General features: G+C 43.3%; 2 protein-coding genes across 2 annotated transcripts in view; one reads left to right on the forward strand and one right to left on the reverse strand.

Annotated features, from left to right (window-relative positions):
• The window catches only part of exosc3 (exosome component 3), a 2,476-nt gene extending 44 nt beyond the window's left edge, over positions 1-2,432 (forward strand). Inside the window, exons 1-4 of the mRNA XM_056381971.1 lie at positions 1-294; positions 848-997; positions 1,096-1,247; positions 1,425-2,432. The exon at positions 1-294 is cut by the window's left edge and continues 44 nt beyond it. Of these exons, the coding sequence (XP_056237946.1) occupies positions 70-294; positions 848-997; positions 1,096-1,247; positions 1,425-1,632 (735 nt within the window). The 5' untranslated portion in view covers positions 1-69 and the 3' untranslated portion in view covers positions 1,633-2,432. The remainder of the gene's footprint in view (positions 295-847; positions 998-1,095; positions 1,248-1,424) is intronic.
• Positions 2,433-4,085: 1,653 nt separating this feature from the next.
• b4galt1l (DP-Gal:betaGlcNAc beta 1,4- galactosyltransferase, polypeptide 1, like) lies at positions 4,086-26,285 on the reverse strand. The gene is made up of 6 exons (XM_056383226.1): positions 25,319-26,285; positions 17,323-17,558; positions 9,244-9,431; positions 6,028-6,150; positions 5,756-5,860; positions 4,086-5,645 (listed from the first exon to the last, which is right to left on the reverse strand). Exons 1-6 carry the CDS (start codon positions 25,671-25,673, stop codon positions 5,516-5,518), a joined length of 1,137 nt encoding a protein of 378 aa, XP_056239201.1. The 5' UTR covers positions 25,674-26,285; the 3' UTR covers positions 4,086-5,515.
• Positions 26,286-26,663: the final 378 nt, after the last annotated feature.

Consider the following 26,663-nt stretch of genomic DNA (forward strand, 5'->3'; position numbering starts at 1 on the left):
TGCTTCCTCTGTGTCACCTTTATTTCAGTCCGTCGAGCATCAATAAAAACACGTGTGTGAACCGTCCCGATGTTTTCCACTCTTATGGTCAGAGTTGGGGAGGTTCTGTTGCCGGGAGACGAGTTCTCCTGTGAGACCGACGACACCATCTCTCTGACGGACCACGTTAAACCGGAGAAAGTGGTTTGTGGTCCGGGTCTGAGGCGGAGCGGAGACCGGCTGGTGGTCTGTAAAAGCGGCGTCCTGCGACACAAACAGCCGAACGTGTTCTGGATCGATTCCCAGCAGCGGAGGGTGAGTCCTGGTTGAACATTCAGAACCCCGTTCCCAAAACACGCAGATTAAGCTTTTCCCGTCGGTACGACAGCGCGGGCCATGTTCTAAGATTCTCGGACTGAATTCAAACCAAAGATGAAGTTCACACTCTGTGTCGGTAAACTTCCGCCAGAGAGCTGCAGCTGAATCACCGAAAGCTAACAGTTAACACAGCTAGCTAACAGAAGCTAACAGTTAACACAGCTAGCTAACAGAAGCTAACAGTTAACACAGCTAGCTAACAGTTAACAGAGCCAGCGAACAGTTAACACAGCTAGCTAACAGAAGCTAACAGTTAACACAGCTAGCTAACAGTTAACAGAGCCAGCTAACAGTTAACACAGCTAGCTAACAGAAGCTAACAGATAACACAGCTAGCTAACAAAAGCTAACATAGATTTATGGTGAAACGTGTCTTGGATTAACACGAGTTCAGCAGCTCAGACAGAAAACTGCAGGAAAGACACTAATAAGAGGAGACAGGTGATGGAGCAGTGCATGCTGGGAACTGAGTCTGTCTTTTTGTCCTCAGTATGTCCCCGCTAAAGGCGAGACAGTCATCGGCATCGTCACCACCAAGTCAGGTGACATCTTCAAGGTGGACTTCGGAGGAAGTGAACAGGCGTCTCTGTCCTACCTGGCGTTTGAGGGAGCCACCAAGAGGAACAGACCCAACGTCCAGGTGAGACATGAGGACAGGAGTAGGTAACCCCTCCCTCTGTTACCTGTGTCCAAACCCTCCCTCTGTGTATAACCCCTCCCTCTGCGTTACCTGTGCAGGTGGGGGACCTGGTGTTTGCTCAGTTCATTATAGCCAATAAGGACATGGAGCCAGAGCTGGTCTGTATCGACAGTTCAGGACGGGCCAATGGGATGGGAGTGTTCGGAGGAGGCGGGCTGCTCTTCAGAGTCTCTCTGGGACTGGTGAGGAGGTAATGACACCACCAACATCATCATCATTTTAAAGAGTCTTGACATGAAATATTAAACATAATCAATATATGATCAATGATAAAGTTGGTTCTGTAGAGTCAGATATTTGTTGGTTTGTTGATGAGTGATTCAAGTTATTAAATCTGGGATCATGTCATCATGCCCCCCCACCCCAGACTGCTGTCCCCCCACAGTGAGATCCGGTCTGATCTGGACCAGCTGTTCCCCTGTGAGCTGGTGGTGGGGATGAACGGGCGTCTGTGGGTCCGGTCCTCCAGCGTCCAGCAGACCCTGATCATCGCAAACCTGCTGCAGAGCTGTGACACCATGACAGCCCCCCAGAGACGGGAGCTGTTCAGGAGGGTCAAACAGGGGGCGCTGTAGACCACATCAAACCACATCAGACCACCTGCTGTGGGTGATTAGAGGAAGTTTGATCCTCCTGTGAATGTTTCGCCTGGCTCCAGTGATGTCACACTGTACTCCAGGATCCTGTGACCTCACTACTGGGTGTGGTCACAGAGTTATGATTAAAGGAACAACTCTTTCACATCTGTGATAAACCGCTCAGTGATTGGCCACCTTCAGCCAATCAGAGCAGAGTTTGTGTTGACACATACAGTAACAGATTCTGTCAGTTTTATCTCTGTATTTAAAGACTCCACAGTCCTGGACCTGAGTCAAGTCCATCTCACATCAGACCTGGTTTCCCTATAGTTCTGGATTGGTTCTGATCCAGATTCTGATCCAATTACTTTCCTTCTAATGTTGTTTATCACATGACAGAAATGACTCAAATGATGAGAGCTGAGGAAGGTCATGAGATAGAGAGCTCTGGAGAAAGAGTAGAGAAGTGGTCTCTGTTCCACCTCAGGTCCAGGTTTTAAACCCTGTAAATCAAGTCGACATGAGTCACAGAGAATAAAATGCTTAAACATTCAAACGGCTGCAGAGTTTGAAGCTTTACTTTTCAGATGTTTTTCTATGTGTGTGTGTGTGTGTGTGTGTGTGTACAGCTGATGTTTGATCCTGGAGACATCTTGATCAGTAAAATCAGGTGTCACCTGGAGGAGGAGGAGCCTGGTGACTAGAGCAGCTTCCTGTTTGTTTGTTTGTTTGTTTGTCAGCTGCTCTGATGAATCTTCTGGTTTCTTTATATTTGTAATAAACAGTTTAATACCATGTGTCTGTTCTCTCTGTTGATTGGCTGTCACTTCTCGTTAAGAGCTGGACTCACCTGTGAATTACCTGAGCAAAGGTCAAAGTTTTCTGTCTATAGATCTGAAGGTGATTGATCAGTTGATCAACAGAGAAATTAACTTGATCCAGGTTTTAATAAACCAGACATTCTCTGATCAGATGTTTGGAATTGATTAGGATGAGTAATCAATGATTAGGTTCAATAATCAATCACGGTTTTACAGCTTATTCCTTGTTATGTCTGATTATGAAAATAACATTTCTCCACTGGACTGATCTGGACTGTGGACCAGGTCCTGAACCACATTTCATAAACTGGAGCTGATGACAGAGACAGGAGGTGAATCTGGATCAGATCGTTCTGGTTTCACAGTGTGGAACAAACACCTGGACCTGGACAGGTCTAGAACAGTGACAGTAACATTTTGACATTGAAAATGAAACCTGAACTGAAAAAGTAAACTGACATTAAAAAGTTTTATTGTCACAGACTCAGATCAGCCACAACAAAAACACCAGTCCTGATATAATATGACAAATCGGAAAAATTAAACACCAGCATTAAAAAAACAATATTATTTAATTTAGATATTCTTTGTGTTGTTCAGTGTCAAACCTGAGATTATGTCTTCATGTCTTTTTTTTGTGACAGTATTTTTTATGTTGTTTCATTGTTTCTTCAGTTTCAACTTTCCACTGTATATTATATTTTTTTATATTTATTTTATTTTATATCTGTATTATATATTTATGCCTTACTATACTATGACTTTTTATGACTTTTCTGCCTTACCATGACTTTTTCTTCAGTATACTATCACTTTTTATGCCTTACTATATTATGATTTTTTGGACTTACTATAATATAACTATTTATGACTCAATATACTATGACTTTTTTTACCTTACTGTACTAAGACTTTTATTCCCTACACTACAAAAAATGTTTGCCCTCAATATGTTGTGACTTTTTGGCTTAATTTTCTTAACACTTACTATACTATGATTTTTATGACTTGCTTTACTAAGACTTTTTTATTCCTTACTGAATATGACTTTTTATGACTAACTTGACTAAGACTTTTTTATGCCTCATTGTATTATTGATACTTTTTGGCATTGCTCTAATAAGATTTCTTTATGACTTACTATAATTACTTTTTATGCCTTACTATAATATGATTTTTTATACCTTACCATACTATGACTTTTTATGCCTTACTATGCTATGACTATAATTTTTTGATTTGTTGGACTTACTATAGTACTTTTTTTTAACTTACTATCCTATGACCTTTTATGCCTTACTATATTATGGCTTTTTATTACTTACTTTACCAAGATGTTTTTATGCCTTACTGTATTATGACTTTTTTGCATTACTCTAACATGATTTGTTTATGACTTACTATACTATGACATTTTTGCATTACTATACACTGATTTTTTCGACTTACAATAGTATGAAGTTTTTATATAATAAATCCAGATCTTATATGTTAATAAACCGTTTGGTTGACAGTATCTTTTTTTGGAGGAAGATCTAGACTCAGACAAACCCATAAATATCTGAAATATGTGATTTGAGTTTCAGTTGAACTCCTCCTCCTCCCTCATTAAAAAACAAACAACAAACATCACAAACATCAAACTGGATTTATTGAGACCCAGATCCACAAACAGACCTCATCACATTTTTACACCGACTGGTTCCCTCCACCAGTTCAACAGTTACACTGGGCTGATTTAAGGCACATACAAAGGTGATTTATTCACTTTACAAAGAATCAAGTTTTGGTCTGAAACAAACAAACCTGTCGACACAGAGACAACAGCATCATGATCACACACACACACACACACACACACACTGATTGTTTCATGTAAATGGTGGATATTTGTTTTGCTTAGACTGGATCAATAACGAGCTGTCAGCTGATCACATTCACTTTAAATAAAGACTTTGGTTCCAACAGCTCTTATAAGGACACTTAGAGATACAATCAGTCAATCATTCAATCAATCAATCAAATCAAATCAAATCAAATCAAATCAAATCAAATCAAAACTGGATGTAGAGCTGAAGATGAATCTGCAGCCATTTGTACAATCGATGAATCAATCAATAATTCTGATCGATTTTTGGTCATCTCATGATGATTTTATATGATGGCATTTCACAGACTAAACTGATAACTGATCAATTAACTGAACGTTGTCAGCTGATCAATCAATAATCAACATAATCATTAACAGACTTTTTGGTTTGAAGCTGATCTCGTTTCATCATTAATTGAGGGACCGATCACACACACACTCTCTCTCTCTCTCACACATACACACACACACACACACTCTCTATCAGACTGGGTGTTTAGATCTGGTTCTGATCCTTGATCAGTTTCTGTAAAGTTTGAATTTTCTAATGCTAACGCTAACACTAACGCTGGTCACAGAGTCAGACTGACATCATGTGACATCATGTACCAGCTGTCAGTTCGTGAAAGTAGCTTCAGTCTCCAGATCAGTGCAGTGACTCAGTGATCCGGATCACTGGGATTGTTTTCCACAGGGTCAGTTTAGTCCACTCTAACCTGCTGCTGTTTGTCTCTGACCCTGGATCAGGTCTCTTTAAGTGGACCATGAGTTCAGAACCACATCAACAGAATCGGGATCACTAAACAGAACCAGTATCAGGGTCAGACCAGATCTAAACCGCCCTGCTCGATACCCAGAATCCCCGACCAGTAAAGCCTGGACCATGTGACCCAGCAGTCCTGATGGTGCTGCTCTGATTGTCTGATTTTCAAAATAAAAGGCTCGTTCAGGATGCTTCACAGCAGCAGCGTCTGACAAATGGAGACAGCCCATTGGTAACAGTGAGCGTCCAATCAGAGATGAGTCGTCGAGGACCCACAGAGAAAAACACAGACCTTCAGTCTCAGGAAAAATGACAGAAAACAGCAGAAAGGATGAGTCCAGCACGTCTGGTCCTCCAGACCAGAACTGAGAGATTCAAGTGTCAGAGGCAGCGTCACTCTCCTGGTCCAGTCACATGACCTCCTGGTCACGGCTTCCCCACGTCCACTGTGATCTGAGTGAACAGGTCAAATTTGTCGATCTTCACGACTCTGTAGGACAGAGAGTTGATCCCGTCTTTGTGCATCGTCTCTCTGGTGTGAGCGATCCGGTCAAACCTGCAGGACAAACACAATCCTTTAGAACAGATCTGTCCTGATCCTGAACCTCCTGAAGTCTCATGTTCTGATCAGCTGATCCTCCAACCAGGACCAGCTGATTGACTTACCTCTGAGGGTTCGGCTCGTTCTGTTTGTCTCTCTGGTGTCGGATCATCCGACACTTTCCCACCTCGCCACTTGGTCTGGAGATGGACATGCCTTTAGACGCCAACCTGAAACAAAACAGGAAACACGATGACATCACAATGACATCACAATAAGACCCGGATTATACAGTCAAACAAGACTGATGAAAGTGAAGCTGCTGGTTTGTCTCATGTATGAATCTGTTCTTAAGTCAGAGGAGGTCAGAGGTCAGGTGAAGGTCAGAGGTGTATACCTGTTGTAGATGTCGTCATCCTCTCCTCCCCAGCCCCAGTAGTTGTTGGGGAAGCCGTTGATCTTCAGATACTGTTCTTTACTCATTGAAGAAACTCCACCAAAATACTGATTATAGGGCAACCTGCAGGACACACACACACACACACACACACACACACACACACACACACGTTATAAACACATTAATGTGTTATATGTGTAGAGCTGCTGTGCAGACAGAGAGTAGAGTTCAGAGTTCAGTAGATCAGAGTAGAGTCTATCACCCTGCCTTGATGGAAGCACATTAACCAGTCCAGTTTATATGCTAAGCTACGTTAGCTGTTTCCAGTCTTTGACCTCATCAGACCAACTCACAACAGGAAGTGAAGGGACAAACTCCAACTGAACAGTGTGAGGTCATTTAGTTCTCCCAACTTCACAGGGTTGTTTGTCGGTTCAGAAAGTCTTAGTGCAAGTGTGTGTGTGTGTGTGTGTGTGTGTGTGTGTGTGTGTGTGAACAGGAAACAGGAAGTGAGGAGTCAGGCAGATGGTGGCATGTCAGAGCAGATCTCTTCCTCTGTGGTGTCTCTGTCAGCAATATCTGAACAAACACCCTGTCCCTCATGACAGGAAGTGAACTTGAAGCCCCAGAGGACCCACCCAGAACTCATGTGACATCATCATTGTCATCATCATCGTGGTCATCCAGCTGCAGCTGGTCCACACTGAGACAGTTAATGACCCTGTTGTACCTGCACACTGACTCACCTGTACCTGAGCTGCACTGTCACATGACCAGACCTCCGTGTGTCTGTGTAACATCCGGTCTGGAGATCTGGTCTGGGAACTGAGACCACCAGGTGGTTTCAGGTCCTCTGAGCCGGGATGTGGTTCAGAGGCTACAGGAAGACTGTGTGCTGACTACAGGTCTGTCAGATTCTGCTGGTCCCTGCTGTCAACAGACAGCTGAGGGGGAAGTCAACTACCACTCCCAGAGTGCATTTCACTGACCAACAGCCAATCACAGAGCAGGTGAAAGCCAAATATAGCTTCACAATCTGCAGCTGTGAATTCAGTAACCATGGTGACATGTTTGTCCTTGACTGTAACTACAGAGTCTTGAATTCTTTTTCTCCATGGTAACAGCAGCTGAGGCTCATGGGTACTGCAGTATTTAAGTGTTCACTGTGAGTGATGCTCCATCATCAGCAGAGTCACTGAAGTACAGGACAAACTGCTGCTGACAGAGAGAGAGGACCTGTGTTACCATGGTGACAGACTGACAGGTGGTACAGGTAATACAGTTATCAATGTTACGAAGCTGAACTGATTGATTATCAGTTTACCTCTCTAGTTTTTTTACCTCCAGTCACATGTGCAGCTGTGTCTGATCCTGATCAATATTGGGAGTGAACCTGTGGAATAATCCTGAGGATGAACCAATACTGTGTAGCCCATACTATCAATATGATCAATACAATCATCTGTTTGTCTTTCGTCTGTTTGTTTCTTTCACGTATGTGAAGCTGTTTAAACTTTAAATCTTGTTTTTGTTTGTTTGTGTGTTTTCAGTCAGTGTACAAACACACTGCTTATTATTATTATTGTTTTTAATCATTAAAGATCAAAATCAATCAGATCAATAATGGTGAACCTGAGGTCAAAGGTCAACACAGAGCTGCTGTCAGAGTTCACATCCACATGTAATATCTACAACTGAGCCAGACACACACACAGACACAGAGACCGATACACAAACACAGACAGACACACAGACGGACAGACAGGCACAGAGAGACACAGACAGACAGACAGACACAGACATAGAGAGACAGATACACAGACAGACAGACAGACAGAGACAAAGACAGACACACACAGACAAACACAGACACGCACAGGCACAGAGAGACAGATACACAGACAGACAGATACACAGACAGACAGACAGGCACAGAGAGACACAGACAGACAGACACAGAGCGACATATATACAAACAGACACACAGACAGACACACACAGACACAGAGAGGCAGCTACACAGACGGACAGACAGACAGACAGACAGACAGACAAACACACACACACAGACAGACATACAGACACAGAGAGACATACACACAGACAGACACACACAGACAAACACAGACACACACAGACAGACACACAGAGACAGATACACAGACACAGATACGCAGACAAACACACACACACACATACAGACACACACAGACACACAGACACAGAGAGACATACACACAGACAACACACAGACAAACACAGACACACACAGACAGACACACAGACAGATACACAGACACAGATACACAGACAGACAGACAGAGACAAAGACAGACACACACAGACAAACACAGACACGCACAGGCACAGAGAGACAGATACACAGACAGACACAGAGACAGAGACACAGACAGACAAACAGACACAGAGCGACATATATACAAACAGACACACAGACAGACACACACAGACACAGAGAGGCAGCTACACAGACGGACAGACAGACAGACAGACAGACAAACACACACACACAGACAGACATACAGACACAGAGAGACATACACACAGACAGATACACACAGACAAACACAGACACACACAGACAGACACACAGAGACAGATACACAGACACAGATACGCAGACAACACACACACACACACATACAGACACACACAGACAGACACACAGACGGACAGACAGACAGACAAACACACAGACAAACACACACACACACATACAGACACACACACAGACAGACACACAGAGACAGATACACAGACACAGATACGCAGACAAACACACACACACACATACAGACACACACAGACACTCAGACACAGAGAGACATACACACAGACAGACACACACACACACATACAGACACACACAGACAGACACACAGACACAGAGAGACATACACACAGACAAACACACACACACACATACAGACACACACAGACACACAGACACAGAGAGACATACACACAGACAGACACACGCAGACAAACACAGACACACACAGACAGACACACAGAGACAGATACACAGACACAGATACGCAGACAAACACACACACACACATACAGACACACACAGACAGACACACAGACACAGAGAGACATACACACAGACAGACACACACAGACAAACACAGACACACACATACAGACACACACAGACAGACACACAGACACAGGCAGACGTGGTCTCACCTGAAGCCGAACTTGTCCATAGACACAGACAGGTGTCGGGGCTGGCCAAAACACCTGTAGGTGTTGCGGTCGTCCATGGGGATCAGGTCCACGTCACTGAAGACAAAGCAGTTGTAGTCGTAGTCCTTCAGAGCTTCCATGTAGCCCACGTTCAGAAGCTTGGCTCGGTTAAAGATCTCGTCTCCGTCCTGAGAGACAAAGACTGAGGTCAGTATGTCCTCTGGTCACATGGACCTGTCTTTATCAGAGACATGGACCTGTCCTGTGGTTTATTGATCACTGAGTAAAGACTGACAGGTTTCGGAGTTTGATGGTGAAACACACAGAGGAATAAAAATCTCATGTGATCACATTAGAGGCTGAGAGCTGGGACATGAGTGTGTTTGTGTGTGTGTGTGTGTGTGTGTGTGTGTGTGTGTTGAATCAGATGGTTTCATGTTGTTAAGATATGAGAATGTGATTCTGTTAGAGTTTGTGTATTTTAAATGATCAGGTGAAAACAAACACGTCTCTCTGTCCTCGTTAAAGTCCTTGTTCCAGCTTTAAGTCAACTCTCTGAAGACCCATCATGTTTGATCAGGTTTCATGTAAAGAGTCAGAGTCTTAATTCACTCCCTCCTCCCTCTGTAGTTACTGTACAATGAGTCCACTGTGTTGTAGTGCTGTCTGAATGTATAGTGAGACTTATTAAACCCTATATAGTGAACTCAGTATCCAACAATGCATTGTGAAATGTATTGGGCATGCATTGCACTTGTGCTGAAAAAGATGAGCCGAGTAGTGCCTGAAAGTTTTATTAAGTGATGTAGTCCTCTACACACACCTGCCTGGACAGAGAGGAGGGAGTGATTTCAGACACAACCAGTGTGTTGGTCCGTCTCTCACCATGTTCCTTCTCTGTCTGTGTCTCTAAGCTCAATGGTTCCTACTGAAGAATTCTTCACAGATGAACTCAGGTGTAACTTCAGCTTTGATCAAACAGACAGGAGGAGACAGATCATCAGGAGCAGATGAAAAGGTGAAGAGTCTGTGACCTAATCTAATCACTAATCTTCTCTACATTCACATTTATTTGATAATTTATCAGGTGTACAGATGCAGGTTTACCTCTACACTCTGGATTATTTGTGAACTCTCAGAAGTTTTTTGACCCTTGTTTCACCTTGTACAGTCTATATGACCACACCCACAGCAACTCCCACATGAACAAGTGTACACTTGATGTTTTCAGATGCAAGTCTTTGAGGAACAAACAGGAAACTGATGATAACTCTTCATCAGGTTACTGCAGTAAACACACCTCAGGTCGCTAGGTAACAGACACCTGCAACAAGCTCTCAGGTGTGAGGAGCTGTTTACCTGTAGGGCTGACAGAGCAGAGTGAACGCATGCAGCAGTTTAACATGAATCCATCTATCCAGACCAATCAGCTTCCTCTGGGGGAGAAGCTACTGGCAGCAAGGGGCGTGTCTAAATAGGTTAATGTAGAAGCTGTAGAAGCATCAGTTCTGTGTGAACAGCTGACTCCACTGGAGGTCAAACAGAATCTGATTGGTTGAAGTTATCCTTGGTTTCATCCAATCACTGATTAGTACAAACAGTGTCATATGAGGCTGTTGCAGATCTTCTGAGTGAAAAACATGTTCTTGGGGCGTCGTGTAGCGTAGTGGTTTAAGCAGGCGCCCCATGTGTAGAGGCTACAGTCCTCGCTGCAGTCCGCCCCGGTTCGAATCCCGCATCGGACGGCCTTTCGCTGCATGTCATTCCCCCTCTCTCTGCCTCCCTGTTTCCTGTCACTCTCCACTATACTGTCCATTAAAGGCATAAAAAGCCCAAAAATATACTTTAAAAAAGAAAAACATGTTCTTCATGTTCTCCTGCTGTTCTCTCAGTCAACCTCAGGTAACCTCTGATCGATGGTATATCAATAAAAACATTCTGACATCAGACAGAACAATAATCAGTGACTCTGACACCAGGGAGCAGCTGGAGACACAATATAAACACATGAAAACATTCATCCACACTGTAAAACACACACACACCTGGTGTTTAATGGATCAAACCTTCTGTCACTTTATATGAAACATGTTGGGGTTTACAGTTACATCCTCCTGCTCAGTGACTGCGGCCATGTCCACACTACTACGTCCAGACTAACACACCTGAAAACACGATACATCACATGACTGTCCGCTGTCCAACACTGAGCATGTGCGAGCCGGTGTAAACAGGAAGTACATTGTCTCCTCTGCAATAAATCCTCTGAAGGAGGAACAGCAGAGACAGCTGTAGCATTCATTATCATGTTGTATTCACCACTGGTAGTCCAGGCTGATGAGAGCCAATCAGGAGAGACAGTGGGTGCGACCTCATCGTTTACAAAGGTTTACACTAACACGTTTTCATTTTAAAACTAATTTCTTTCAAAATAAAACGTTTTTCAGAATAAAACGGGTGCAGCAGAGTTTCTGAAAGTCTGTTTTCAGGGCTCGAAAACTCAAGTTGTGTCGACGGAGGAGGAAACGTAGGAGAAGAGATTTAATACTAAAACGTAGTCATGTGGATGTAGCCTGAAATAAGCAGAGCTCCACCTGTACAAACTGTAGGCTACAGGTAAATTTCTCCACAGGTAGATCACCTGAGAACAGCTCAGTGACACTCAGTCAGTTGTGTTGTTCTGTTGCTGAGTGTAGATGATGTTTTACTGTTTACCACTGAATCGAATCATTTCACAGAAACATAAGGAACTTTCTGTTAGTGAAATGCAGCATAGACAGTCTGAGACCTCCCAGCTCAGACAGGTGAGTTCATACAGGTGAGTTCAGACTGAAATATGTAGAACACTGTGTTTGTGTTCAGAAACAAAGAGAAACAGATGAAGAGAGGACAGAAAGAACCTGTTTACCAGAGCGACCCTCCGCACCAGCTGCTACTGGCTGAGACCGAGCAGGGGGCGGGTCTCAGCAGATCCACCGACCACAGCCATTGGTCAGAAATGCCTGACATGCAGGGGGGGGGGGGGCAGGGTGAGGGGGAAACTAAAACAAAAGAGGAAGAGGAAGATGAAGAGGAGGACACAAACAAGAGAGAGAAGAACAACTGTGAGTCAGAGTCACACGCACACACACACACACACACAGCTGTGAGAAGAAGAAAACGTTAATAGAAGAAGAGTCAGATCTTAATCTGCTCCTAGAGCTTTGATTTTGAAGAGTCAGACCTGAACCAACCTGTTCGTCAGACCTGGTTCCTCTAATCCAGACTAACAGAGTGAAGACTGGTTTATTGATCCAGGATCTTGATCATGTGTCAGATCAGCTGACTCATTATAATCAGTCTTTCAGTATAAATCTAAGACACATAAGGATCTGAACCACTGTTAACTCTAAAACCTCTTGGTCCTGATCCAGATCAGACTCCCCTGATTCAGTCCATGCTGTTAAAACACAAACCTTTCTCTCACACACTCACAGGTCAGATCTGGATCTGGATGATTGAGTCCTGAAGCCAAAGACCCTGAGAGGAGTGAATCATTTACAAATCCAGATCCTCTCTGGATCAGGGTCTAAATCCAGATGTGGTAGGTTGTTAACTTTTAGCTGATGTCACCTTCCTGCTTTATGTTATAGATGATGATCAATAGATCAGATATATTGAAAAAACTGAAATAATCAGCTGCAGGTGACTTCAGATCCTCATTACCATCAGATCCCTACAGACTGTCTCTCACCTGCAGAGCCACAACTAACAAGCACCTTCATTTACAATGAATCTGCTGATGATTTTCTCAATCCATCGACATTTGACCATTCAAAAACCTGATCGATCAATTGACTAATCTATCAGTTGGTTGCAGCTAATGGTTGCAGCTCTAAACACTGGTCTTTTATCAGTGTATAGAAGCTGACTGTGCTCTATTTATTGATTATTATATCAATACTCTGTCACCAGATACAAACTGAAACCAGAGCCGCCACACTCCTCCTTCATGTTACAGGTGTGACAGTCAAATGAGGAGCCAGGTAGGTCAGGTGTCTTCCTGTCTGTGAGCAGCTCATTTACATTTAGTGAAAACGTGTTGGTCTGTGGTTCAGAGTCTGAGACAGTGTCTCAGAGGATCTGAAGTCTCTGTGCAGCTCCTCAGATACACCTGTGAAGTACACCTGTACCTGTAACTGTCAGCAGCTGACACACAGGTAAACATCAACTACAGACTAAACTAAATGAGTCATCAGAGAAATGCACTGTGAGTGAAAGTACTTCCTGCAGTTACAGTATCATAGTAAAAGTACTTCCTGAGTCATTGTGACTGTTGTAGCTGATTTACCTACATCATATACTCTTAGACAGTTCAGTCCACTGGTTCCCAACCTAAGGGCTGGGCCTCTCCAAAGGGCCTCCAGATAAATGTGAGGGGTCATCACTGTTATATTGTATCTAGGACTTGAGTAAAAGAACAAGTAGTAGTACTATTAGAAGTAGTAGTATTAGAAGTACTACTATTAAACGTGGTAGTATTAGAAGTAGTATTATCAGAAGTAGTAGTAGTATTAGAAGTAGTAGTATTATTAGAAGTAGTAGTAAGGCAAGGCAAGGCAAGGCAAGTTTATTTATATAGCACATTTCAACAACAAGGCAATTCAAAGTGCTTTACATAGAGCATAAAAGGCATCAAGACAGAATATAAGAGCAACACAAGTAAAAGACATAAATACAATTAAAAAGTGTTGAATTTGGAAATAAAAAGAAACTTAAAATGAATAAGACTGATAAAACGGGAGAATAAAAGTTACAGTTCAGTGTAAAGATATTAGCTCTCAAGTTTGGTTTAATAAAAGGCAGTGGCAAACAGAAAAGTCTTCAGCTGTGGTTTAAAAGACCTGAGAGTTGCAGCAGACCTGCAGTTTTCTGGGAGTTTGTTCCAGATACGTATGTGAAGCAAAAAACTGAACGCTGCTTCTCCATGTTTAGTGTTTACTCTGGGGATAGAAAAGCAGACCTGTCCCAGATGACCCGAGAGGTCTAGATGGTTCATAATGTAGCAGTAGATCAGAAATGTATTTTGGCCCTAAACCATTCAGTGCTTTATAAACCAATAGCAGTATTTTAAAATCAATTCATTGACAGACATGAAGCCAGTGTAAAGATCTGAGAACTGGAGTTATATGATCCACTTTCTTGGTCTCAGTGAGGACTCGAGCAGCATCGTTCTGAATCAGCTGCAGCTGCAGCTGTCTGATCGATATTTTAGGGAGAACTGTGTAAACACCGTCACAACAGTCAAGTCTACTGAAGATAAATGCATGGACAAGTTTTTCCGAACCCTGCTGGGACATAAGTCATTTAATTCTTGATATATTCTTAAGGTGACAGTACACTGACTTCATAATTGTCTTAATGTGGCTTTTGAAATTCAGGTCTGAGTCCATGACTACACCAAGATTTCTGGCTTGGTTTGGAGCTGAGTGCTGACATTTAATCGTTCTTCCTTGGCTCCAAAAACAATTTCAGTTTTGTCTTTGTTTAATTGAAGAAAATTCTGGCACATCCAATTGTTGATTTGTTCAATGCACTTACTCAGTGCTTATATTGGACCATAGTCACCTGGTGATATGGTGATATGATGATATAAATTTGTGTGTCATCTGCATAACTGTGGTAGCATATTTTGTTGTTTTCGTGGGAGCATGTAGATGTTGAACAAAAGAGGCCCCAGAATGGAGCCTTGGGGAACTCAGCATGTCATTTTTGTCCGCTCAGATGTGTAATTACCTATAGATACAAAGAACTCCCTGTCCTTTAAGTAGGATTCAAACCAACGATATCAGAGAAGAAGGACCGCCTTGCATTTCTCAGTTCCAAATTATAAATGTCAAGTCTCTCTTTATAGATGTCATGATGAACCTGGACATTTGTTTTTCGCCACCTGCGTTCAGCTTTTCAACGCTCTTTTTTCCATTCCGACAGGTGTGGCATTTCTCCATGGAGATCATTTCTTACCAGAGACAACCTTCACCTTAGTGGGTGCAATGGCATCAATAACAATTGTAATTTTAGAACTGAAATTATCTACAAGCTCATTGACTGAGACCCTAGAGAGGGCAGGTGTGGAAGAGAAAGCCTGAATAAATATTTCACTGGTGCTTTCAGTGATATACCGCTTTGTGATTACTTCTGTTTGAACATTTGTGTGCAAGGAGATAGCACTCTCAAAGAAAACACAGGAATGATCAGAAAGAGCAACATCAGTCACCACAACCTTGTGTTCAGACCCTTGGAGTGTGCCCCTTGTTATGTGTAGGCTCTGTCACATGCTGAGTCAGTCCATAGTTATCAAGAACATGACACAGTTCTTTAGTCCTTTTGTCCTGGGAGTTGTCAACATGGATGTTAAAATCACCAACAATAACTACACAGTCGGAGTCATTACAAATTATAGAGAGCAGTTCAGTGAAGTCATCAAAAAAGGTAGCACAGTATTTAGGTGGCCTGCAGATATTTAGAAATATAGCTCGAGAGTAGGAATTCAACTGAAGAGCAACATATTCCAAAGAATCAAAGTTTCCATAAGACATCTGTTTGCATTGGAGGGAATCCTTAAACAAAATGGCAACTCCACCTCCTTTCTTATGCACTCTAGCTTCACTCATAAAACTGAAGTTGGGAGGGGTTGACTCAATAAGAACAGCTGCACTGTTATCTTGGTCTAACCAAGTTTCAGTTCAAAACATAAAATCAAGCTTATGCTCCATGATAAAATGTTTTTCCTTTAATAAAGCTAAATTTAATGTGTTGTGATGTAATGTGCAATATTATCTGACTATCAACTATTATAAGTAGTAGTAGTATTATAAGTAGTAGTATTAGTAGTAGTCATATTAGAAATAGTAGTATTATTAGAAGTAGTAGTATTATTAGAAGTAGTAGTATTTGAAGTAGCAGAATGAGAAATAGTAGTATTAGAAGTAGTAGTATTATTAGAAGTAGCAGAATCAGAAGTAGTAGTATTAGAAGTAGTAGTAGTATTAGAAGTACTAGTATAAGAAGTAGTGGTAGTAGAAGTAATAGTATTAAAACTAGTGGTAGTATTAGAAGTAGTAGTATTATTAGAAGTAGTAGTAGTAGTGGAAGTAGTAGTATTATTAGAAGTAGTAGTATTAAAAGTAGTAGTATTAGAAGTAGTGGTAGTAGTAGTAGTAGAAGTAGTAGTAGTAGTAGTAGTAGTATTAGATGTAGAAGTAGTAGTATTAAAAGTAGTATTATTAAAAGTAGTAGTAGTATTTGAAGTTGTAGTATTAGAAGTAGTAGTATTAGAAGTAGTAGTATAGTATTGGTGCAGTCAGTCCTGAGGTGACAGCTCTATCACTGACGACACCAGCAGAGAACACGGATCAACAAACAGCAGTTCATCCTGTTTCCAGTCAACTTTAAAAACAATAAACCCCTGTAAAGATAAGTGCAGTCATTCCTGTCGTGTTCCTGCTCAGGCTGATAAGACGTGGACGTCAGCAGCTCGTCCACATACTCATATTACCACACACACACACACACACACACACACACACACACACACAAACACTCCCTCCCTGTGTGTTTGAACAGATATGCATTTTTCACCTCAACAATGGACTTAATTCAACTCTGCAGACTCAGGTTTCAAGACTTTTCCAGGATGTCTCCAGGACCTTTTCAGTGACACACCCTCAGCCAATACTGTTCTGTCACTTTGTGAAGAAGTGCGTCAGTGTGACTTTACCCTCTAATAAACACACCTGCTGTGACCCTGAGGTCAGGTGTGATGGATGGACAGATCAAAGGCTCTGGTTAAAGACCTGGGAACGTTCACGTCTTCAAGGACCAGATCTTAGAGCTGCAGCCATTTATCAATTAATCAATCAACCAATTAATCAACCTGTTAATTGCAAACATCACACAAACCATGAAAGGAGCCACCTGATTGGGTGAAGAGGCCATCAGTCCTCCAGTGATTTCATGTCCAGTCAGTAAAGGTGATTATCACATCTCTAACATTAGCTCTACTTATACTGATGACATCACTGTGACATCACACTGTACCTGGTTGATGACGTAGACTCCGTAGTCGAGCTGCTGCCTGTGCAGGATGGGGTGCAGGTAGTACAGCCAGTACTTCAGGTGTTCTTCTCGGTTGCGGAAAGGGATGATGATGGCGACTTTCTGCAGCGCCTCACAGTCTCTGGGTCTGGAGCGCCCCCCCAGCTGCAGGTCAGGGTTGTCCTTCTTTATCTGCTCCAGGGTCACCGGAGTGTTGAACTCCACCCGCAGAGGCCCCACTGAGGACGGAGCACAGGTACAGTCACTACAGGTGAACTACAAGTGAACAGGTAACTCTCCTCTAACTGCATCTTAACCCAGAGTTCAGTCTCTTCTGCTCTGTTAACCAGCAGTTAACCAGCAGTTAGCAGTTCTGTTAACCAGCAGTCGTTCCCAAACTGCTGCTGAATAAACCAGTATTTAGTAATAACACAACATGAACCAGGTTCCAGTGTTCAGATGAATTTAAACTGATGATCAGAGTAAGAGATATGAGAAACTTCACTAACTGATCAGAAACATTTATACCAATGCCATCTATCAATCCAGAACAGTGAGGTGTCTCATGTTGAGCTAAAGGGTTAAAGTCTGTTCTTTGGTTTGTTCTGAGGCTGAAAGAAACTGTTTCCACACTCCAGCAGAGATTCAGAGTTTCAGATTTTCAGTGTGTAATCACACAAATATGTTCCTGGTGTCAGTCCAGACAGATCATTGACACACTCAGCTCTGTTCTGACGGACACACTGAGGAGAGAGGAGTCAGAGACCGGTCTCAGGTCAACAACCTCGATCAGGATTCACAGTAAACACAACATGTCCGCTGCACAGTGGACTGTAAACCACAACTGATTCCACACAGACGTTAAACACATAGCTGAATATAATGTTATTGATCATGAACAGAATCGTCATCACTGAGCTCAGATCAGTCACAGTCATCAGTAATATCAGATATGATCCATGATGAATCAGTCCATCACAAAACATCACTCAGAACCAGGTCTCATAGTATTTCATCAGCGCAGGACAGTTTCTGTATGAACATGTCAGGTTCTCCTCTCATTCTGGTTCCAGGTGGATTCTGGTGGTTTGTTGGCGGTGTGAAACCACAGGATTGATATTTAACTGAGCTGTGATCTGAACATGAAACAGCTGATCTGAGTGCAGATCAATACTGTCAACAGTCTACAATCAGACACTACCCTTTGAAACAGTAAATAACAGAAAATCAATATGTGGCGTTCAGGGTCGATCAGTGTGTGGGAAACACTGACTTCACAATGATTCACCTGTATGTGTTTTTATTCAACATGAGGCTGATTGACAATCGATCACATCAGACTGACCTGCTGTCAGTCACCTGACTCTGATGATGCAAGATGACATCACCGCAGATGTCCAGTCAGAGTATGACTGTCCGTCATGTGACTTCATGTTTACTCCTCTTGTTTGTATAAAGTCAGAGTGACCATGGACCCACCACAGATCACCCCTGTTTTACTTCCTGGTGTCAGGTCTTTCCCAGCATGCAATGGGTGACAGGAATGTGGTCTTTCACAGAGGGGACAGTGTTACCTGTGAGCTGCAGTTACCCGACATCTTCATGTAAACCATGAACAAGTTTACTGTCAATGGGATTAGAGTCACCAGGTAACACGCCTGAAACCTGAGACCTGTTACTGTCAGAGGTGGGTCTCCTCGTACTTCCTCATGTGAGTCCATCCCATGGACAGAGTGAGTGCAGAGGGATCAGGACTCCTGTTAGTAGCATTAAAACCTGTAACTTAAACCAAAATAAAGAGTCTAAATAAAATCTCTTGACAGAGTCAAGGCGAATCTAAACACGCTCTGTAGTAAAGTTGAACACTTGTTACACAGTAACCAGGTTAATGTGCAGTCATAAACGTGCTGAAAAGGTCCAGAACAATGAACATGACACACACACAATCAGTCCGTTCATGAACTGACACCACAGAAGAAGAAAACCACGTTAGTGCAGTGTGTGAGTCTGAAGCAGAAGTTCATCAGATGATTTAAGTGTCTCACAAATACAAAGGTCAGACTGGATTCAAGCATCATTAGACAATAGTTAGTCCAGACCAAGTGATCTGAATGGACGAGAGGCGTTCACTGAGAGCTGATCGAGAGAACGACAGCACTGGGACTTTAAACTACATGTATCACTCTGCTTACAGGAACTATCTGATGAGGGGCTGGAGGGAGATCCTGGCAGTGGGGGGCACAGGTGAGATTCTTAATATAGACACAAAGAGACCACAGGAGAATTCATACTGAGTTATGAAACATGTGAGAGAGCAGAGGACAATGGAGCAGCGTCCAGACTGATCAGAGTGTCACCTGACTATTTCGACGGATACACAATAAATGGAAACACATTTACACAAAAACAACATTTACATAAAAGTAGCAGCTAGTGTGCGGGTCAGGAAAATGTCTGTGTTGCTTAGCAACAATCCAACTGCACAAACAAATCATAATCTGTTGTTGCTTATTACTGTTAATGAACATGGCCCTGGTAGAACGGTTGTATAAAAGCTGCCGTGCTGTTATTATTATTATTATTATTTTAACGAGTGTAAGCAGTGACCATGTGACCAGGAAGTCCAGATGTGACATCACATCAGACTCATTTAATATCTGAGTATTTTAATGGTTTACTGAGATTAAACTGCGTGTGTCTCTAGACTCTGACCTGATGAGTTCAGTCTGGAGGTTTTAAGAGCAGACTGAGCTGAGAGACATGGGGGAGTGGGGGGGGGGGGGGGGGGGGGGGGGGGGTGGGGGGGGGGGGTCCCAGCTGAGGAAACAGGCCATCAGTCTGATAACAAACATCTTTCTCTGAACCTCAAAGTTACACAAACTGATCAAACTGAGATGAGCTCGAGGATCTGAAATAGCACAGCTTCACCTCATGCTGCCGCTTCGAGAAACCACATCAGACCTGCAGGGTCCAAATCTGGGACCCTGGGGTCTAAACCTGCAGGTTCCAAATCTGCAGGGTCCAAACCTGCTTCTAAACCTGCAGACAGAGGTCCAAACCTGCATAAACTGCACAGTGATATTAGAGATATATTTTATGACTCCAACTATCAGTTGATTTATTAATTAGTCTACTGAAAGAAAATCAATCATCATTACTGATCTAATATCTAAGATCTTTTTGTCACAATTCATTAAAATCCACAGTGATGTTAGCAAATGATTTGGGAACAGCAAGTCTGTGTCTTATTAATTACCTGAACAACTAATTGATTATATAATAGAAATAGTTGCCGATTATGATTAGATTAACTGATGTAGTAACTGACTCTACAGTTTTAAATTTCCGTCTGTTCCCTGAGGCCTCAGCTCTTCTTCTGTTGTCTACCTGAGGAAACAAAATCTGACTGAGAGAAACTTTTAATACGTCACATTATTTATGGAGAAAATAACTGTTGGATTAATTGATTCTTCTCTGTCTGTAAGGTCTGTAAATTATAGAGGGAAGTGTTCTGCGAGCTGACATGATAAACATTTTTTGTAAATAAATAAAGTCCTGTCTTGTTAGCTGATCCTCCTCAAACAATGAAGACACCATCTGTCTCAGTCACCAACACAAACATCTGGTTTTCTACAGGCGGTCTCCTCAGAGACTCGTAACGCTGTCAGCTGCTGCTGCTGGCTGGGCTCTGTATATCCACCACAGCTAATCAGAGGGCAGAGTTTCAGTCTGCAGCTTTAACCCCTCCCTCACGCTGAACTGGAGGAAGACTCAAAGTCAGAGCTGCTGAGAGCGAAGAAGAGGAGGAGGAGGATCTTCTACTGAGGCTGTGATTGGCTCAGAATCTGACATCTGGAAACAGGCGTGTCTCAGTGTGATGTAGCTCTACTGAGGAGATATTACACTTCAGTCCATGGTGACATCCGGAGACCAGACTGTCCAAACCCCCAAAACCCCCAAATCCCTCAACACTGTGGTGGACTCTGGTTTGATGTTTTAATTGTTATGCAGTTATTTTGTGTGGCTTTCTGTCTCCCTGTTTTAGGTCTCTGTCTGGTCTCTGTTCGGTCTCTGTTCAGTCTCTGTTCAGTCTCTGGTCTCTGTCTGGTCTCTGTCCGGTCTGTGTTCGGTCTCTGTTCGGTCTCTGGTCTCTGTCTGGTCTCTGTTCGGTCTCTGTTCGGTCTCTGTTCAGTCTCTGGTCTCTGTCTGGTCTCTGTCCGGTCTGTGTTCGGTCTCTGGTCTCTGTCTGGTCTCTGTCCGGTCTGTGTTCGGTCTCTGGTCTCTGTCCGGTCTCTGTCCGGTCTGTGTTCGGTCTCTGGTCTCTGTCCGGTCTCTGTCCGGTCTCTGTTCGGTCTCTGGTCTCTGTCTGGTCTCTGGTCTCTGTCTGGTCTCTGTTCAGTCTCTGGTCTCTGTCTGGTCTCTGTCTGGTCTCTGTTCGGTCTCTGTTCAGTCTCTGGTCTCTGTCTGGTCTCTGTCTGGTCTCTGTTCGGTCTCTGTTCAGTCTCTGGTCTCTGTCTGGTCTCTGTTCAGTCTCTGGTCTCTGTCTGGTCTCTGTCTGGTCTCTGTCTGGTCTCTGTTCGGTCTCTGTTCGGTCTCTGTTCAGTCTCTGGTCTCTGTCCGGTCTCTGTCCGGTCTGTGTTCGGTCTCTGTTCGGTCTCTGTTCAGTCTCTGGTCTCTGTCTGGTCTCTGTCCGGTCTGTGTTCGGTCTCTGTTCGGTGTCTGGTCTCTGTCTGGTCTCTGTCCGGTCTCTGTCCGGTCTCTGTCCGGTCTCTGTTCGGTCTCTGTTCAGTCTCTGGTCTCTGTCCGGTCTCTGTCCGGTCTCTGTTCGGTCTCTGTTCGGTCTCTGGTCTCTGTCCGATCTCTGTTCGGTCTCTGGTCTCTGTCTGGTCTCTGTCCGATCTCTGTTCGGTCTCTGGTCTCTGTCTGGTCTCTGTTCGGTCTCTGTTCAGTCTCTGGTCTCTGTTCGGTCTCTGTCTGGTCTCTGTTCAGTCTCTATTCAGTCTCTGGTCTCTGTTCGGTCTCTGGTCTCTGTCTGGTCTCTGTCCGGTCTCTGGTCTCTGTTCGGTCTGTGTTCGGTCTGTGTTCGGTCTCTGGTCTCTGTCTGGTCTCTGTTCGGTCTCTGTTCAGTCTCTGGTCTCTGTTCGGTCTGTGTTCAGTCTGTGTTCGGTCTCTATTCAGTCTCTGTTCGGTGTCTGGTCTCTGTTCGGTCTCTGTTCAGTCTCTGGTCTCTGTTCGGTCTGTGTTCGGTCTCTGTTCGGTTTGTGTTCGGTCTCTGTTCGGTCTCTGTTCAGTCTCTGGTCTCTGTCTGGTCTCTGTTCAGTCTCTGGTCTCTGTTCGGTCTGTGTTCGGTCTGTGTTCGGTCTCTGTTCAGTCTCTGGTCTCTGTTCGGTCTGTGTTCGGTCTCTGTTCGGTTTGTGTTCGGTCTCTGTTCGGTCTCTGTTCAGTCTCTGGTCTCTGTTCGGTCTGTGTTCGGTCTCTGTTCGGTCTCTGTTCAGTCTCTGGTCTCTGTCTGGTCTCTGTTCGGTCTGTGTTCGGTCTGTGTTCGGTCTCTGTTCAGTCTCTGGTCTCTGTTCGGTCTCTGTTCGGTCTGTGTTCGGTCTGTGTTCGGTCTCTGTTCAGTCTCTGGTCTCTGTTCGGTCTGTGTTCGGTCTGTGTTCGGTCTCTGTTCAGTCTCTGGTCTCTGTTCGGTCTCTGTTCGGTCTGTGTTCGGTCTGTGTTCGGTCTCTGTTCAGTCTCTGGTCTGTGTTCGGTCTGTGTTCGGTCTCTGTTCAGTCTCTGGTCTCTGTTCGGTCTGTGTTCGGTCTCTGTTCAGTCTCTGGTCTCTGTCTGGTCTCTGTTCAGTCTCTGGTCTCTGTTCGGTCTGTGTTCGGTCTGTGTTCGGTCTCTGTTCAGTCTCTGGTCTCTGTTCGGTCTGTGTTCGGTCTCTGTTCAGTCTCTGGTCTCTGTTCGGTCTGTGTTCGGTCTGTGTTCGGTCTCTGTTCAGTCTCTGGTCTCTGTTCGGTCTCTATTCAGTCTCTGTCTGGTCCCCGTTTCACTTCCATCTGTATGTAAATCCTTTATTTGCTGCTTGTGTAACAAAATTTAAATAACTCATTAAACACCTGACAGACTGACTGAAACAGCAGTGGAGCTGCAGACAGGCGGGACAGGTGAGACAGGTGGGACAGGTGAGACAGGCGGGACAGGTGGGACCGGTTTGACAGGTGAGACAGATGGCACAGGTGGGACAAATCGGACAGGTGAGACAGGTGAGACAAGTGGGACAGGTGAGACAGGCGGGACAAGTGGGACAGGTGAGAAGAGTGGGACAGGTGAGACAGGTGGGACAAGTGGGACAAGTGGGACAGGCGGGACAGGTGGGACCGGTTGGACAGGTGAGAAGAGTGGGACAGGTGAGACAGGTGGGACAAGTGGGACAAGTGGGACAGGCGGGACCGGTTGGACAGGTGAGACAGGTGGGACAAATGGGACAGGTGAGACAAGTGGGACAGGTGAGACAGGGGGGACAGGTGAGACAGGTGGGACAAGTGGGACAGGTGAGAAGAGTGGGACAGGTGAGACAGGCGGGACAGGTGGACATAATGACATTGAGTCGTGCCAAGACCAGAAAGTGTTGGTGGAGGAACAGGGTTATTAATGTTGGTTTATAATGTTATAAACAGAGCTATTAATGTTGGTCTTATAACGGTTATAGATAGTTATTAATGTTGGTTTATAATGTTATAAACAGAGCTATTAATGTTGGTTTTATAATGGTTATAGACAGTTATTAATGTTGGTCTTATAACGGTTATAGACAGTTATTAATGTTGGTTTATAATGTTATAGTGAATTATTAATTTTGGTTTATAATTGTTATAGACAGAGTTCTTAATGTTGGTCTTATAATGGTTATAGACAGTTATTAATGTTGGTTTATAATGGTTTTATACAGTTATTAATGTTGGTTTATAATGTTAAAGTGAATTATTAATTTTGGTTTATAACAGTTATAGACAGTTGTTAATGTTGGTCTTATAACAGTTATAGATAGTTATTAATGTTGGTTTATAACGGTTATAGTAATTATTAGTGTTGGTTTATAATGGTTATAGTGAGTTATTAATCTTGGTTTATAAGAGTTATAGACAGTTATTAATCTTGGTTTATAAGAGTTATAGACAGTTATTAATGTTGGTTTATAAGAGTTATAGACAGTTATTAATCTTGGTTTATAAGAGTTATAGACAGTTATTAATCTTGGTTTATAACAGTTATAGACAGTTATTAATCTTGGTTTATAAGAGTTATAGACAGTTATTAATCTTGGTTTATAACAGTTATAGACAGTTATTAATGTTGGTTTATAACGGTTATAGTAATTATTGGTGTTGGTTTATAATGGTTATAGTGAGTTATTAATGGGTGATCAGGCTCAGACAGCTGAGGTCAAACATGTGGAGGAGTGACCACAGACAATAACTTCCACTATTTTAATTGCACATGAACAAAAAGATGACAGAAACTGAATGACCAATCTTTCTAATACACTTTGAGTATTTCACATGTTTCCTATCTATATAAAGGTGAGGCTGTGTAAACCCCAGGTCTCTCATGACTGAAGAAGCAAAGGTTGAACAGGATAAAGAGATGGGAGCAGTCTGACAATAATTCAACAGAAAATGACTAATCATTGTTGTTGATAATTGATTCATCATTGATGTGATTATTTGTTCTAAATCACATGTGAGAATTATCTGCTGGTTTTAACTCATTTAAAGTAAATTAAACGGTTTAGAGTTTAACACTGATGTCATGAAGATGTTTATTTAACTGTGATGACAGGCTGCAGAAACACCTCTGATGGAGACTCCTTCAGTCACTGTTTAACATCTGTGAAACAGAAGAACCGGCCTCTGGTTGGATTTCCCCTTAAACGAAACCTCTCTCACCCCCACAGCTCCTCACATTTCTGAGATGAAACGACTTCACTCTCAGGCAGGAAATGAGACAGTCTTACCCAGCAGAGGTGATGTCTCAGGGCATTTCTGCAGCTTCTTCTCCGGCTCCTCTGTCCGCTTCGCCTCCGGGTGATGTTGCGGGGGCTGCGGTTCGTCTCTCGGCTCTGCCTCAGGTCCGTCTCTCTTGGACTCGGCCTTCTTCAGCTCGGCTCTGGAAGTGAACCCGGTGTTTCTGAGATGGTTCCGCTGCGTGGCATTGTTACTGGACTGCTGGTTCTGGACGAAGGCGAACCGGATGTCCAGGGAGCGGACGTAGAACACGACAGTGACAGAGATATGGAGGAAACACAGCAGCACCACCAGCTTACATGTCCGGTGGAGGAGATTAAAGTTGACGGAGGAGTCTCCGGGCATCCTGACCGACTGATTCGCCTACTTTAAACCCACCGGACGCGCTGCTTCAGTCGGCCGCTGTGAGAGCTTCAAGACCAGAAATGAACTGTTTTTCACTGTTTCCCACTGTTCTTCCTCCCGTTAACCGACCGTTAGCTGCTTCTCTTGGGTTCCATTTTTCGGTGAAGGTGGTTTGAAAGTTTTGTCCGCTGAGGTTCAGTCAAATTAAAAGGAAACGTTCCCGGAAGAGAAGCCGAAAAACAAAACTAAGAGTCGTTGCAGCTCTGTCACCGTCAGATAACAGAGAGAGGTTAGCTTCCCCTCCGCTCAGTGAGACAGTTAACTGCTGACGCTAACGGCTACACAGGGTTAGCCGCTCAGGAACTTCGTGTCTCCGTTAAGTGGTGCCGTTGAAAACAGCTGTAAAAGATTAAAAAAAGTTCTTCCGGCGACCTGGAAACGTCCCGACGAACAACATCAACGAAAAGGTTTCAACATCTGCCGCAAAAAAATGCTGGTTTTAATCAGCGACGAAAAAGGTGACGGAAAAACTCGGCAAACTTCGGTTCAGTCACCACGGAGAACCCCGAATTGTCAGGGCGACGAAATTTTCCACTACACTTCCGGTCGGGGATGTCACAATAAAACATGTTCGAATTAAATCGAATGCGTCTAAAGACCCGCAGAATAATTACAGACTTTTTCAGTATTTATGATTTAACAAAATGATACATTTACAAACGTTTTTACAGAGACAGACAATCAAATAAATTAGTGAAAAAATATTTACAACTTGTATCTAATTCCAAACTTGGGCTAACTTGTCTATACACTCATCTATTCTAACTCAGAGCAGCAGCTGGAACTCTGATTGTTCAGGTAATGTGTGTTGGCAGGAGTGTGTTGTGTGTTCAATTATTAATCCTTGGTTGAAAGGCAGAATAATGATACCCATTTATATCACATAGAAGAGATGATATATGACACAGAAGAGAGAGAAAATAATATCTG

Source organism: Seriola aureovittata, chromosome 8 (genome assembly GCF_021018895.1).
Source record: "Seriola aureovittata isolate HTS-2021-v1 ecotype China chromosome 8, ASM2101889v1, whole genome shotgun sequence".
Taxonomy (NCBI): Eukaryota; Metazoa; Chordata; class Actinopteri; order Carangiformes; family Carangidae; genus Seriola; species Seriola aureovittata.